This window comes from Gracilinanus agilis, chromosome 5 (assembly GCF_016433145.1).
Source record: "Gracilinanus agilis isolate LMUSP501 chromosome 5, AgileGrace, whole genome shotgun sequence".
Lineage (NCBI taxonomy): Eukaryota > Metazoa > Chordata > Mammalia > Didelphimorphia > Didelphidae > Gracilinanus > Gracilinanus agilis.
In genome coordinates, this window is record NC_058134.1 from 283,619,285 (window position 1) to 283,632,789 (window position 13,505).

General features: G+C 48.7%; 1 protein-coding gene across 2 annotated transcripts; it reads right to left on the reverse strand.

The window, feature by feature from the left end:
• Positions 1–326: 326 nt before the first annotated feature.
• DGKA (diacylglycerol kinase alpha) lies at positions 327–13,505 on the reverse strand. 2 transcript variants are annotated; one of them, XM_044677233.1, is made up of 24 exons: positions 13,425–13,505; positions 9,751–9,862; positions 8,959–9,035; positions 8,479–8,611; positions 8,162–8,242; positions 7,741–7,790; positions 7,325–7,399; positions 7,001–7,120; positions 6,734–6,851; positions 6,455–6,543; positions 6,162–6,281; positions 5,804–5,902; positions 5,432–5,503; positions 5,015–5,088; positions 4,569–4,643; positions 3,455–3,540; positions 3,274–3,363; positions 2,572–2,732; positions 2,142–2,206; positions 1,796–1,886; positions 1,237–1,432; positions 987–1,107; positions 720–780; positions 327–417 (listed from the first exon to the last, which is right to left on the reverse strand). In XM_044677233.1, the coding sequence occupies exons 2-24, from the start codon at positions 9,812–9,814 to the stop codon at positions 334–336; spliced, it is 2,202 nt and encodes a 733-aa protein (XP_044533168.1). In that variant the 5' UTR covers positions 9,815–9,862; positions 13,425–13,505; the 3' UTR covers positions 327–333. The 2 variants fall into 2 exon arrangements, with proteins under 2 accessions (XP_044533168.1, XP_044533169.1); XM_044677234.1 differs by lacking the exon at positions 13,425–13,505 and adding an exon at positions 11,295–11,351.

Below are 13,505 nucleotides of genomic sequence, written 5' to 3' on the forward strand. Positions count from 1 at the left end.
AACTTTGAACACAACACTGACTCTGTATTCGCCTGCCAAGAACCCAAAGCAGGTTCAGAGAGGAGAATGGGAGTAGAACAAACCTGCGATTTCCTTAATTAACACAAGCCGGTCCAGTGAAAAACCAAACTTTTTTTTTTCTTCAGATGAGGCACTTTCAATGTGTGTGTTTTGGGCAGGAAGGGAAGCAGAGTGGGACAATAAATACTGTGAGAGGAGGGAGGCCACCCGAGCTCATAGAGGGAGGAGCAGGGTGGTAGCATAGATTTAGAGGGAAAGCCCAGGGAAGTAGAGTGGAGGGACTGAGGGTGCCTCCCCTCAGGACCCTCCGCCTCAGGACCAAAGACCGAAGAAGTTGGATGACCGAGGTGGTGGGCCCATGAGCATGGGCATCTGATTCTTGTGGGTGATCTGGATCTGAAAGGTAAAAAGCCCAGGTTCAGGAGAAAGAAAGCTGGCAGAGGTCCTAGAAGCCCAAGGCCTGAGGCAATGAGAGCTCAGGGGAGACGCTCTGTAGGGTCTGGGTATGTACATGGCCAACCAGTGATGTTAGGGAACTGCTCATCTCAGAAAGGCTGGGATAGGGGACTTGGGTTGGGAGCTCAGAGAAGCCTCAGGGACCATGTTCCCCATGTGCTGGGCCTATAAGTCCAAGATCTAAATGACCTTCTGGTGAGAGTCCAAGAGCTTTATGGAGTTAGGTTTGGGAAAGAACTCACAGTACACGGTGCCTGCATCCAGGGTTCCCCGTCGATCTGCATGGGAAGGGCTTTTCTAGTCCTGTGGGAGCCCAGAGCAGATTGATGTTGGAGGAGAGGGGAAGGAAGAGAGGCTACCTTACATGCAGATCTCCCCCGATTTACTTTGGGCCCCATCCCACCGAGAAGGCTCTCTGAGCTCTTGGAATCATTCCATTTTCATGTATCCTCTACATCTCCTGCATCCTTGCCATCTTCCCCTGCAGCTAAGCTATAAGCCTTCCTTACCGAAAAGTAATTTGAGAGCATTTAGCAATCCGGTGTCCAGCATTCTTCAGCCCAGTATAGATCTGACCCATCTCAATGGCTCCCTCTAGTCCCACCACTTCCAGGCGCTTGTCACTCAGATCTGGGGGGAGGTGATAGGCGAGCATAAGAAGAAATCCGTTCATCCTCATCTGCTCTGGCCATTAAAAGGCCATTGAACTCCACCCCCAATTTGGCCAGGTGACCCATAAGCTTCCCAAGGTCCCTTTACCTTGCACACAGGTTTTCAGGGCCTCAGGGTTGGTGATTGCTTCAGGAGGCACAGAATCCAAATTTAAACCCTGGGTGTCTTTGGAGGGTCGCTTTGTGTCCCCCCAGAGGTTGGAGCCTCCATGCATGCTGGGAATATTTAGTACTGCAATGCCCTCCAAGGAGAGATCACTCAGTTTCAAAGGTGTCCCACAGATCTGGGGTAGGTGAAGGAATGAGAGACCGTGGAGCTCACATTTCCACTCCCCAAAAAGGTAGCCATGCCTCCTCCTTTTAATGCCCCTGGTTCCTTCCCAACCACTCCCCATGACTGGGTACCATCCCACCCTTGCCTTGGGTACTGAGTACCTTGGCAGGGGCAGGAAGAGCTTGGTTGGAAGACTGGGTGGTCAGGGGCTTGGGAGTCTGGGGAAAATATCAAGTCTGGGCAATGTGTGGCACTTGGGAGTCAGAGAATTGGTCTGTATATCCAAAAGTGAAACAAATATGGATGGGATTGGTTGGGATATGTCCTTTGGGTGTGAGAGCCAGACAAAGTAGGCAAAGTATCCCAGGCTCACCTCCACAGACACAGACTCTTCCAGCTTTTTGCATGTGGAGAAGATGGACTCAGATGTGGCGAATTCCAAGTACCACAGCTTGTTCTTCATCCTGCCTCAGCCCCATACCCCAGGCCCAGGGGGGAGGGGGCAGGTTACATAGGCCAGGTTACATAAGCCCTGTGGGAGGGCAAGGGGGCAGAGGAGGCGAGAGCACTCCATTTCCAGTCTTTAGAGGTACAAAGGGAGCTTGGGGTGGGAGGATGTTTGGCCCATGAACACAGACAGTAGCCAAAGCCTGGCCCCCTCCATTGCTCTGCCCGCCTACCCCATCCCAAGATTCCCACTTGCTGCTGAATTCCCTCACCTGCTGTTGAACTTCTCAGGATATTTCTCCCTCATGTTATGAAATCGGTGAGCGATAGAAGCATCCTGGGTGAGGATGATTGAAGGTCACAGTCGAGTCCTGCCATCTTAATAAGCAGAGACTCACTCCACCCTTCCAACCAGCTCAGCATCCAAAGAAACCATATCTAGGGACATTTTTCTTCTTTATGTGTTGCTGGGGGTAGCAGAGGGGAGGAGGAGGTTCTGCACAATGGTCTAGATCTTGGATGCTAATGAGCCCAGTAACTTGAGTGTCTATGAAATCAGTCTCATTCCTTGAAAGATTTCAGTGGGCTCTAGAATTTCTCTCAGCCTTCTCATTCCCTTTCTCTTGCCTTCCTTCATAATGATTTGAGCACCCACATATTCTCTGATCTAGCTCTTTCAAAAAACAAGCAAAGCCCACTGACCACACCAATGGAGAAGTAGTTGTTGATGATATTGTAGGGGACCGGATCACTCTTCTCATTGGGGTCCAGAGGAATCACCTCCACAGACCATCGATCCATATATACGGTAGCACTTAACTCCAGGTCCTTGAGTATCTTTCCCAGATTTTCACCATCATAGCCTGAAGAAAGGAAGGGAAAGGGAAGAGGGGTTTGAAGAGGAGGAGAAATGGGTCTTTAGGAACTTCACAGGCCTTCAGGTTCAGCCAATTACCAGGGAATGTCTTACCTTGATTCTTCAGGACCTCATGGCCCATTATGTTCGTATGTATGTAGATGTGGGGTCAGCAGAGGAGTAGGTGGTTTTTTCTGGTTATCACATTCCAGTTCCCTCCTATTTCCTTCCCCCAAGGATTTAGCTTAGCTCTGAACCTTTCTCCTCTCAAACACAGCAGAGTTTCTCTTTTTATTTTATCTCAACACCTACCTGAATCCTAATCTCTGTGAACCTCAAGAATGGTGGTTCACATGGGCAGGAGAGCAAGTGAACAGAAAAGGGTGGCTCTTCCAGCCCTTTAAAATCTAACTCCCAATAATATTTATTAATTGTAAGCTTGTCTCCTACATCTCAATTTTTCAAGATCCTCTCAGTTTGCTAGGCTCTTTTTCCCTTTAGGCTCTCTTTGCTACCTCGTTCTGCCCACCGCTAACATTGGCACTCACCTCCTCCCCATCTTAGGCATCGAGCAAGGTCATTTCCTGTGCCTAGGGGAAGCACAGCCACTGGCGGTGGGCTGGGAAAGCTGGCCTTGTCTGGGGATGGGAGAGACAGGAGTGGAGTCAACTCAAGAAGGTCCCTACTCCCCTGGCCCCCAGGAGCTCATCCTTCTGCTCTGACACTGACCAATGGCATCCAGGATCCAGCCTACTGTGCCATCTCCACCGCATACCAGCACTCGGAAATCTGGGAGGTCCCTGAAGAGCTTGAGCCTGAGAGAGAGGAAGGAAGGGAGGAGGGGGTCACAATGGTGAATAAAGTTGGAAGAACCCTAATTCTTTGACCCCCACACTTAGTGAGACTCTTCCTTGCTGCTCCCCTCCTTCACCATCCCACTCCAGGGTTTTGTTTATAACAAGGAGACCTGAAGTCAGACTGATGGTGGAGAATTGGAAGAATCTCGAGTTGCAGAAAAAAAACAGACTTCAAGAGGGGATTGTTGACAGCCAGGGAAACAAAGGATCTTCGATGGGGATCTCATATTACAGGAAAAAGTATTGATTTGTGTTTCTGAAGGTATGGAGGCAGGAGAAAAGAAGATAGTTCTGAAGGTAGATATTCTGAATTCCAGCTCCTCAGGCTTAACATGGGTACCCCATCTCTCCATATACTCCTCCCTGCTCCTCATAACACACAGAGAGATTCAGACCAAGCTCAAAATATTTCTCTCTACATATGCCCTTCAATCAGGGAATAGCTGAACAAATTGTGGTATCTGTTGGTGATGGAATACTATTGTGCTCAAAGGAATAATAACTGGAGGAATTTCATGTGAACTGGAAAGACCTCCAGGAATTGATGCAGAGTGAAAGGAGCAGATCCAGGAGAACATTGTATGCAGAGACTGATACACTGTGGTACAACTGAACATAATGGACTTCTCTACTAGCAGCAATGCCACGACCCAGGACAATTTTGAGGGACTTATAAGAAAAGAATGCTATGCACATTCAGAGGAAGAACTGAGGGAGTAGAAACACAGAAGAAAAACAACTGCTTGAACACATGGATTGATGGGGATATGATTGGGGATGGAGATGCTAAACGATCATCCTAGTGCAACTATCAATAATATGGAAATAGGTCTTGATCAATGATACATGTAAAACCCAGTGGAATTGCGCATTGGCTACAGGAAGGGGAGGGGGGCGGTTCGGAGGAGAGGGAAAGAACATGAAGCATGTAACCATGGAAAAATATTCTAAATTTAAAAAATATTTAAAAAAAAAAGCCTACTCACCCTGGCTCAGGACCTCCCTTTGCAAGGTTGTAAACTTGTCTCGGGTTCAGCAGGTACTGGAACTTTCGAAGCACCCTAGGTATGTAAGGGGTAGGAGTGTTGGAGCTCATGGAATAATTTTCTTTCTTTTTTTTCCTCCCTCCTAAAACCCTTATCTTCTGTCTAAGAATCAAAACTAAGTATTGTTTCCAAGGAAGAAGAATGGTAAGGGCTAGATAACTGGGGTTAAATGACTTTCCCAGGGTCACATAGCTAGGAAAAGCTCAAGGCCAGATTTGAACCCAGGACTTTCTGTCTCTATCCACTGAGCAACCAACCTCCCTTCCCTGGAAGGCTTTTCAGCTTGCTTCCCTCCCCATCTTATCTCTAATCTCTGGGAAGACTCCTTCTACCTTTCTTCTAGCAGCTATCCCATGTGAATCTACCTCCCTCCTATATCTACTTACCTCTCCCCCTGCTTCCCACCACTCTTGGGGTTCACAAAGACGAGAAGTGGGTGGGTATTGGGAATAGGGATAATCTGTTGAGAGGGAGGAGAAGCAAAATAAATAGGGTCAGGGATATTATGTAAGAACCATATTGGGCCTCCAAAGTTAAGAGTGCTAACAATAAGAATTCACATTGATATTGAACTTTACGGTTTATAAAATACTTGAAGGGGTTGTGGAGGCAGAAGGCAGGGTCTGGGACTTCGCTCAGAGATGCCTTCTTTCCCCCTGTGCCTTTTACTATTAGGGATGAGAATCTGGGGGCCAGGTGGTATTCCCTGGGTTTCCCCCAACTTATCCCTCCAGTTCAGAGCATGGTGATCCTAGTACCCCAACCTTTCCCCCACCATGATGCCCAGGCACTGCTGTCTGTACCCGCAGGGCCTGCCCATCAGGGACCAAATGCTGTAATTCGTCGACATTCCTGGTGCTCAAGGTCTGGCGGTCCTGTTCAGAGGCAGAGGTAAACAGAAGGGAGGAAGGCTGAATCTTGTGAATGGGTATTTGTGTCCCTGTTGAGTCCACTCTGTGGGGCCTTCACTATCTCTCAGCCACAGATAGGTATCAGTCTGGCCTGAACCCTAAAGAAATGGTAAGAGTAATAGGCTCTCCATGAGATCTATGGGTACTCCCTAGGAGGGCTATGAGGTTTGTGGGAAGTCTATGGGATCTCTACAGGGTTTGTGGAGGTTCTAGAGGTTCTCTTCCTATTATATCTCTCCTCTTCTCCCTGACCCAAATACTCACCAGGATGCAAGGGTAGATTGCTGAGGGAGGCAGGATGTGGTCACGGAGAGGCCCACAGTCACATTGAGAGCTCATGGCCGAGAGGCAATCCTCATGGATCTAGGAAGTCAGAGGGGCCATGAAAGGGAGAATTACCCTTATGGCTTTCCAACTCATGGAGGAAAAAAGAGGTAGGAGAATATTTTGTGATTTAGAGGGACTTTTCTGGAGTTTATTATAGTAATATAGGAAAGGTCTAAGGAGAGGGACTAAGGGAGGTGGTTACTTTAGGAAGGGAGCCTGGGGACAAGAAGTTGAGGAGAATTCAAGAGGGCTTGGGAGGGTTGGGGAGGTCTGGAGTCAAGGGTCTGTTCCTGACCTGGAGATGGCACCACACACAATGCAGTCCTGTCAGGCTCTGGAAATTCCGGATTTTCTTTTGGCAGCTGTCACAGCGCCCAGAGTCACAGCCTCCACGAACCCACACGTGGGTCTGGGCCTTGAGGGAGTGAGGAATACCTGATGGCTCAAGGGACCTGAATAACACCTGGGTTAAGTTACCCCTGCTTCCTAGGAAGGGGAAGAGCAAACACCCTTATCCCCAGAGAAATCTAGAGAATGGACTGTGATGGGATAATGAAAATATGAAGATTGAGGTCAGGGGTCACTCACACCAGTGTCTTTCTTGGACTTGGCATAGGTGCTGACTTCACAAGGTGAGGCCTTCTTGGCACAGCGCTCATGGACTGTGAACTTACAAACTGAAAAAGAAAGAAGAAAAAAAAAAAGGAAGGTGAGGGGAAGGTTAGTTGGAAGAAAGCCTTGGTTGGAGAATCCAATCTATGCTCTGGGTTCTCTTTTAGAGTCACTCACTCATCACAAGTGCAAATCTCTGTTCACCACCATTCAAAGATTTTTCCCTCTTCCCACCCTGTTTCCCAATACACTCACAGGTACAGGACAGCCCCCGTTTGGTTATCCCGAGCAGCATTGTCTCACACACATTGCAATAAGCAGGACGGGAGAATTGTTTCAGCCGCCACATATGCTGCCCATCATCCTTCAAGCTCTGGGAAGGATAACATGATTAATATGGAATGAAGGGCACCTAAGTCCTTCCCTAATCACTTCTTGAATAAGAGTCACGATCCTCCCCAGCAGAGCTCCAAGACAGAAGGGGACAAATGGCCGCCCATATTCCATTTCTCTTTGACATACCACTTCCAGTCCCAGTAGCACCAGCAGAGGCACAGTGGTGGATCCACCCCGTACCCACTCTGCCAGAGAGACTGTCCCACTGCCATCATAGTCAATCTCTTTCATCATCTCCTGCAGAATCTGAATATTGGAGAAAGGGGCCAAGAAAAAAGATGTCATGTATACATGGCCCAATCAGTTAGATTCCCAACTTAAGGAGCCTCAGCCCAAACCATTTATTCAGGATATTCACCAGAGTTAAGGTACAAAGTCTATGGAGAGGTGGTAGAAAACAGTATACATGGAGGGGCCAGAAAGCTAAGGGGGAAGAAAAAAGTGCCTTACTGGTCTCAGCTCAGTTACATCCCAATCCAGGTATTTGGCCACTCGTATCATCTGGGTGATAATTCTGTCCACTTCCTAGGGAGAGCCAGAATCCAATTTCTCTTCTCCCTCCTAGTTAAGTCCCTTTCCAGGGACCATAAGCATGAAGTCTCTAGCTCTAGTTCTGCCTCCCCCATAGTCTTGTTCACCTCTGGAAATTTTGTGGGATTGTACAAAGGGATGTTAGGTGTGAGGACAACTCCTCTTTCTTGCCCCATGCTCCTTCTGACTTCTCTCTGGGTCTGAGGACCCACTCCCCCACCCTGCCCAGAAAACTGGACTTTGTTCCCTGGCATCATCTGCACCTGGGGATGCTGCAAGGGATGGGGACTCAAGGGAAGGACACCCCACCCCCTTCCTCAGGCTTCAGAACTTACCGAGCTGTCCAGGAGTCCATTTCTGTCTGTATCGTATAGCTTGAAGGTAACTGTGGATTGGGTGAAGGGGTGGAGCTAGGGTCAGTTTGGGGAGGCCAATCCCATATCCTAAACCCCGCTGAGTGAAGGGTTCTGGTTGAGGGAGAATGGGGTAAGAGGCCTAAACTCTGCCCTCAGAAAGTCTGCTGTGGGAGTCAAGACATTTCTTAGTATATAACTAAGGACAAGAGTAAGTTCAGTTCTCTACCTGAAAAGGGCGATGTGAGAGAGAGCTTAAGGACACCGGGTAAGAAGGTTCCACCTCTTTCTGTGGACCCATTGGCAACTAAGGATATGGAAGGGTTGGGGGAAGATGGCTGGAAATACCTTTTCCCTCTACCCCAAGGTGCCCCACAATCTTTCTCTTGCTCTAATGACTCACACTCTAGCTTGTCTTCTGGCCGTCCACCCTCCAGTAAGGAGAAGTAGCAGGAGACATCATTAAGACAGATCAGGGCTACTTCTGGTTGAGAAGAGTTCATCAAGGTCAGAGGTCTCCTCTGATCCAGCTCATCAGCTCCCTTTTGATCCCATCACCACCATTACCTTTGCCCTCTCCAGTCATATAACAGTATAAATCACCCCTCCCTTCTCCAAACAGTCTGAGCAAGGACTCTCAGCTGAATTAATTAGTCCAGAGCCAACACTGATTTGATTTTGCTTCCAAGGCTCAGCACTAGCTAACTCCCAGTTCCATACCTTGTTCGTCGCCCTGTCTCTGAGAATCCATGGTCTGGAAGGATCGAAAAAGGGCTTGGCTCAGTTGTGGGGGGACACTATTCACCTCCAGGTAGGCTTTCAGAAAGAGCTGAAACCCTTCGTACCCTATGGACTAGGGTAGGAAAGGGAACCGGTTTAGTGATAGAGAATAAGAAAATGAAGGGCAAGGGAGAAAGGAAAAGCTGGGGGTATCTTAGGGAGGGCTCTGATCATCTGGGCCATCCTTCCACCCTTAATGTTATGGGAGTCAAAGAAAAGTCTAGGGATGAAGTTGAGATCAGAAGCTCTATGGGAAATGAGGGGCCCAGAGGAGTAAGACAATAAGATATTCTGGGAGGTAGGGACACCAAACAGGGGGATAGGAAGTGATCCCTGGAAGTTGAGGGACTTGAAGGAACATCAGGAATTCCAGAGGGAAGGTGCTAAGAGCAGGGAGAAGGTTTTACAGATGCCTCTCACATCTCCCTGGAGATACTGAGCCAATTCTCCATCTTCATTGAACAGAGCTAGGACATCACTGACTTTCTTGGTTGAGTCTGGGGGAGGCAATAGGTATATTCAGGGCAGGATTCCCCAGTAAAAGATCATCTTGAAATCATAGATCTAGAGACCGCTAAGATTGCAGGGCACCTTAAAGAGACTCTAGTCCTGAGGGCATCTAGGTGGTCCAGTGGATTGAGAGCCAGGCCCAGAGATGAGAGGTCCTGGGTTCAAATTTGACCTCAGATACTTCCTAGCTGTGTGACCCCAGGGCAAATCACTTAACCCCCATTGTCTAGTCTTTACAGCTCTCCTGCCTTGGAATCCGAGATAGAAGGTAAGGGTTTCTTAAAAAATAGTAATAAAAAAAAGAATTTAAGAAAAGAAAATCTAGTCCAACCACTCCATTTTACAGATAAGGAAAAATGAACCCCAAGAAGGGGAATTAACATCCCCAAAGGCAGTCTATAGAGAAACAAACTCTGCTACTCAAAATGAGCAAGATAAGGAGAAAGACATGGAAATCAAGAAAAAGGAAGATGGGGAAGATATAAACTCTTTCAAGGTCTTGGAGAGAGGGTGGAAATTGAGGCACTAAACAGGAGAGCAGTAATTTGAAACTCCAGTCATTTGCTTCTTTCCCCATATCCTGAGCATCCTTTGAGGATAGCTCAAAGTTTCTCAGAAGACTGAGGGGCAAGCTGGGGTGGAGAGTCCTGAGGAAAAAGGATTTCTGGAAATGCAGGTCCTGTAGGGTGGGGGAAGACTCACATTCCATATATTCCTGCAGCTGAGCAAAGTCCTTGGGGCTTAAGGGGCCCCAGTTCTTCAGCATCTTTTCTGCTGCTTCCTAAGTTGGCAGAAGAATCTAAGATTGTGTTTCCTGCAGAGGAGTGTGGAGAGGAAGGATGTGAGTGTGGAGATGGAGGATACTGAAGAAAAGATGTACAAAGTATGGGTTAGTCAGGGGCGAGATGTTGGTACCTATGTCTCTTTCCATCTCTTTCTGCCTCTCCCAGACCCCACTCTAGGAAACCACTCTCTCTTTTGCCCTCATTTCTCTGTTTAGTTATTTCTCTCCCATTCCTCTTGTGTACTCCCCAGCCTGATGTTTCTCCTGGAGTGGGGTATCTTTCCAAGGATTTTCCAACAGCAATGGAGCCCAGCCTGTCCACACCTCAGCTGAGGTGTCTCCTTCTCCTAGCTGCTGCTCCTATCCTAAGTTTGGCAGTACAATTACCTCAAGCATCCCTGAATCCCAAGGTGACCCCACATAGATCTCTCTCAGCCCCCTGTTCTATCCCTGGCTGTGGGGAGCAGGGGTGGCATTGGACCCTAAGTGGACAGGGCAGGAAGACACTTCACTGGTGTCCCCAAACTTTAGGAAAAAGGAGCCAGGAAGCAGTAGAGATTGGTGGGAGGCTTTAACTCTCACTCGCCCAACACATCTTCCAAAGCCCTCATCTTAGTCTCACCAACTCTGGATTTTGGCACTTGGAAAGAAGAGGGGGTGAATTGAGGGCCCAGCCTGTTTTCATTTTTGTTATTGTATCTCTGGCGCCCAGCTCCATTATGCCTGGAGTGGAATAAACGCTTATGGAATTGAATTGGATTGCTGAGGCGGCAGCAGACATAAGGGACTAGTTTGGGTTTCCTGCCAAAGAATCCCTGAGGGAACGGTTCTGGGACCTTATACTCCAACTGTAAGGCAAGTTGGGCAAAGGAAGGAGGGGGCAGTGCCCCAGAAAGGCAGTTGAAGTCTGCAAGGGTGTTCCTAGCTCTTTTCTTTCCTGTGGCAGCAAGAAATTTGTACTCATTCACCTCTCTGCTTCCCCTTCTTGCCCCTTCCTAGTCTTTCCCTAGCATTTTTTCTTTCTTCACATTAGCTTATATCTTCCAGCCTGCCCCTCTCCCTGTCCCTAAGTCTCATTCTCTTCCCCATCCTATCTGGAATTGAAGCCCTCCAAGGGTCCTTGGCAGTCCCAGGACCGAAAGTCTCCTTTTGCTGTGAAGAAAAAGGGTTCTTCTCAACAGGGACCCTGGTACACCCAGTCTTGGAGCCCTTGTTTCCATCTCTAATGGGCGTCAGTCACTACTAAGACATCATGTTATAGCTAATAAGGTTTGCTAAGTTAATGAGCTTCCCTTCCAGAAACTCCAACCCTCCTCCTTCCACTGAGGATGATATAAGGCTCCATTTCTGTGTGCCCAGTGTATTCCCACCCCTTCCCTTTCATGTCCAGGGAGTGGCATCTGAAGGGAGAGGGGGGTGAGGGGTTGGTGTGCCAGGAAAGGTGAATACTTTTCTTCCCTACCCTTTTCTTTTTGGTTCCAGCGCCCAAAAGTGCCCTCAGTTCAGAAGTAAAACTGAGGCAAAAGGGTGGAAAGAACCTGTATGGGGACAGGAGAATGGGAAGAATGAAACTGGAGGAAATCCCAGCACTGGTGAAGTTCTTGACTGTCATTATCACCCCACAACAGCCTAAAAGCAGGCTCTTCTCAATTTCCCCCCTCGTCCCTTCTTCAGCTCCCCAACTATCCCACCTCCCCAAATCTTTGTTTCTGAGAGCTACTTCCCATGTCCCAGAGGGTGGAAGGACCTAGATGGATTCAATTCGAATCCATCTCCCGGGGCTATCCAACTGGCAAGCTGAGCAAGAGATCTATGTCAGGGAAGGGTGAGAAGGGGGGACAGCTCCCCGAGTGGACAAGGGCATCTAGTTGCCTGAATCTCCTAAAGTCAAGGTCCATGGCCTAGGTAACCCAGTTCCCAGAAAATCTCATCTAGCTTCTCTTATAAAGAAGGGTTGGTAGTCTTCAGTTGGGCCAGAACTAGTCCCTGGAAGTGGAAATTTGCAGGAGCTGGTTGAGGCACCAGAATATCTGGCCCCTGAGTTTTTTTGTTGTTATTGTTTGTTTGCTTGCTTGTTTTTTGGTAAGTAGAGGGGAAGGCATGAAAGAGGGCATGGGAGGCGGGTATGCACACTGGGAATAGTCAGTAGTCCTGGATCTGGCAAGAATCCACCAAGAGCTATGAGGAATCTAGGTAGATGGGCTCCTCTGGCCCTGCCTGGTTACAATGTCCCAATACAGCCTGAGTCTTTCTTTCCTTGGCCCAAGTTTCCTAGGCCCATGGACAGCGAATTCCAGGAAAGAAGGGCTCAGACTGATAGAAAAAATTGAACTTTTCCCTCCTATCCCTCGGGGCCTGTAAGCTGGGCTAGTCCAAGCAAAAGCTTGGGTAGGGGCAGGGCAAGTCTTCGGCCCTCATGGCGCTGTGACTCATCCTTCCCTCCCCTCCCCCTTTCCCAGGTTCAGCAGGGTAAGGAAGGGAGGCAGGCAGTCATGATGAAAGATGAGACTTTGACTATCACTTCGTCTAATTCCCCCTTCCCCTTCTTTAGAACAGAGAAAACTGAGGCTCAGAGGTTAAGTGACTTGTGTTCAAGGTCATTCATTTTCCAACTGATTAGTGGAGAGACTAGAACCCATGTCTTGGGGCTCCCAGGTGGGGTGTTTACTCTCCTCTACTATGCTGCCTCTATGTTTGAACTTATTTTGCCTTGGGCGACTGGCTTTAAAAGAAATCCAGACTAGGTTAACATCCTGTTCACATTTCATATTTTTCATTAAAAACATTCAAGATTCAAAAACTAAACTGTTCTATGAAACAATGTCTTCTCCTTTAAGGGAGGTCTCCCTCCCCGTCACCCCCCAACGCCCCAAAGCCACGGAGGCTTTGGACTCTGAAGTCAGTCTTGCAGAAGGGGCTGGAAAAGGAATGGCTGGGAATTAGGACTCCTGGTTTGCTCGAATGATGGCTTGGGGAAGAGCAGGTACTTAGATACAGGTCCCTAGGCCACCCACTGGGCTTACACTGATCTAGGCTTTGTCAAATGGGGAGCCACAGATAGGCTTAAGGATTCCTCAGTCACTTCTTCCTCAAGGAACTTTGGGATTGGGGTGGGATGACTTGCCTAGCCCCTTAAAAAGAGGAGGAAATAGAATACAGACCCAGAAGAGAAAGGAATGCCGCTGCAAGGGGAGAAGGGTGGAGAGGGGTGGTGGCCTGCCTGAAGGCAGAGGGTCAAAATGGAGCTAGATCTAGGAGGGAAGGGTCCAGGGAAGAATAATAGCCCCTTCTCCCACTTCTGGAACTTCTGGAGCCATCCAAGCTTTCCCTCCAGGGAAGCAGGTGTCCAGGTTCACTCCTCCCTGCCAGCCACTTCTGTTCCCCAGCCAGAGTCGCTCTTCACTCCCTTCCCCCAAACATCTCCAGCCTTTAGTCCTTTCCCCCTCCCCTCTCGAGCCTACGATTCTTTCCAGTCCTCCGGGCTTTTCTCCACCAATCCTGCTGTGCCAATTGGGGACATTGTAGGCCTTCAATCTGGGGCCCTCCCCCGGGGAGGTGAGGGGGTAGTTAATGTGGGTTTTATGGAGTTTACCTTAGGCAGAGCAGGGCGGGCGGGTGCTGTGGCGCCGGCGCTGGAGCTGGGAGCCAGAGCCAGAACTAGAGCTGGAGCTGG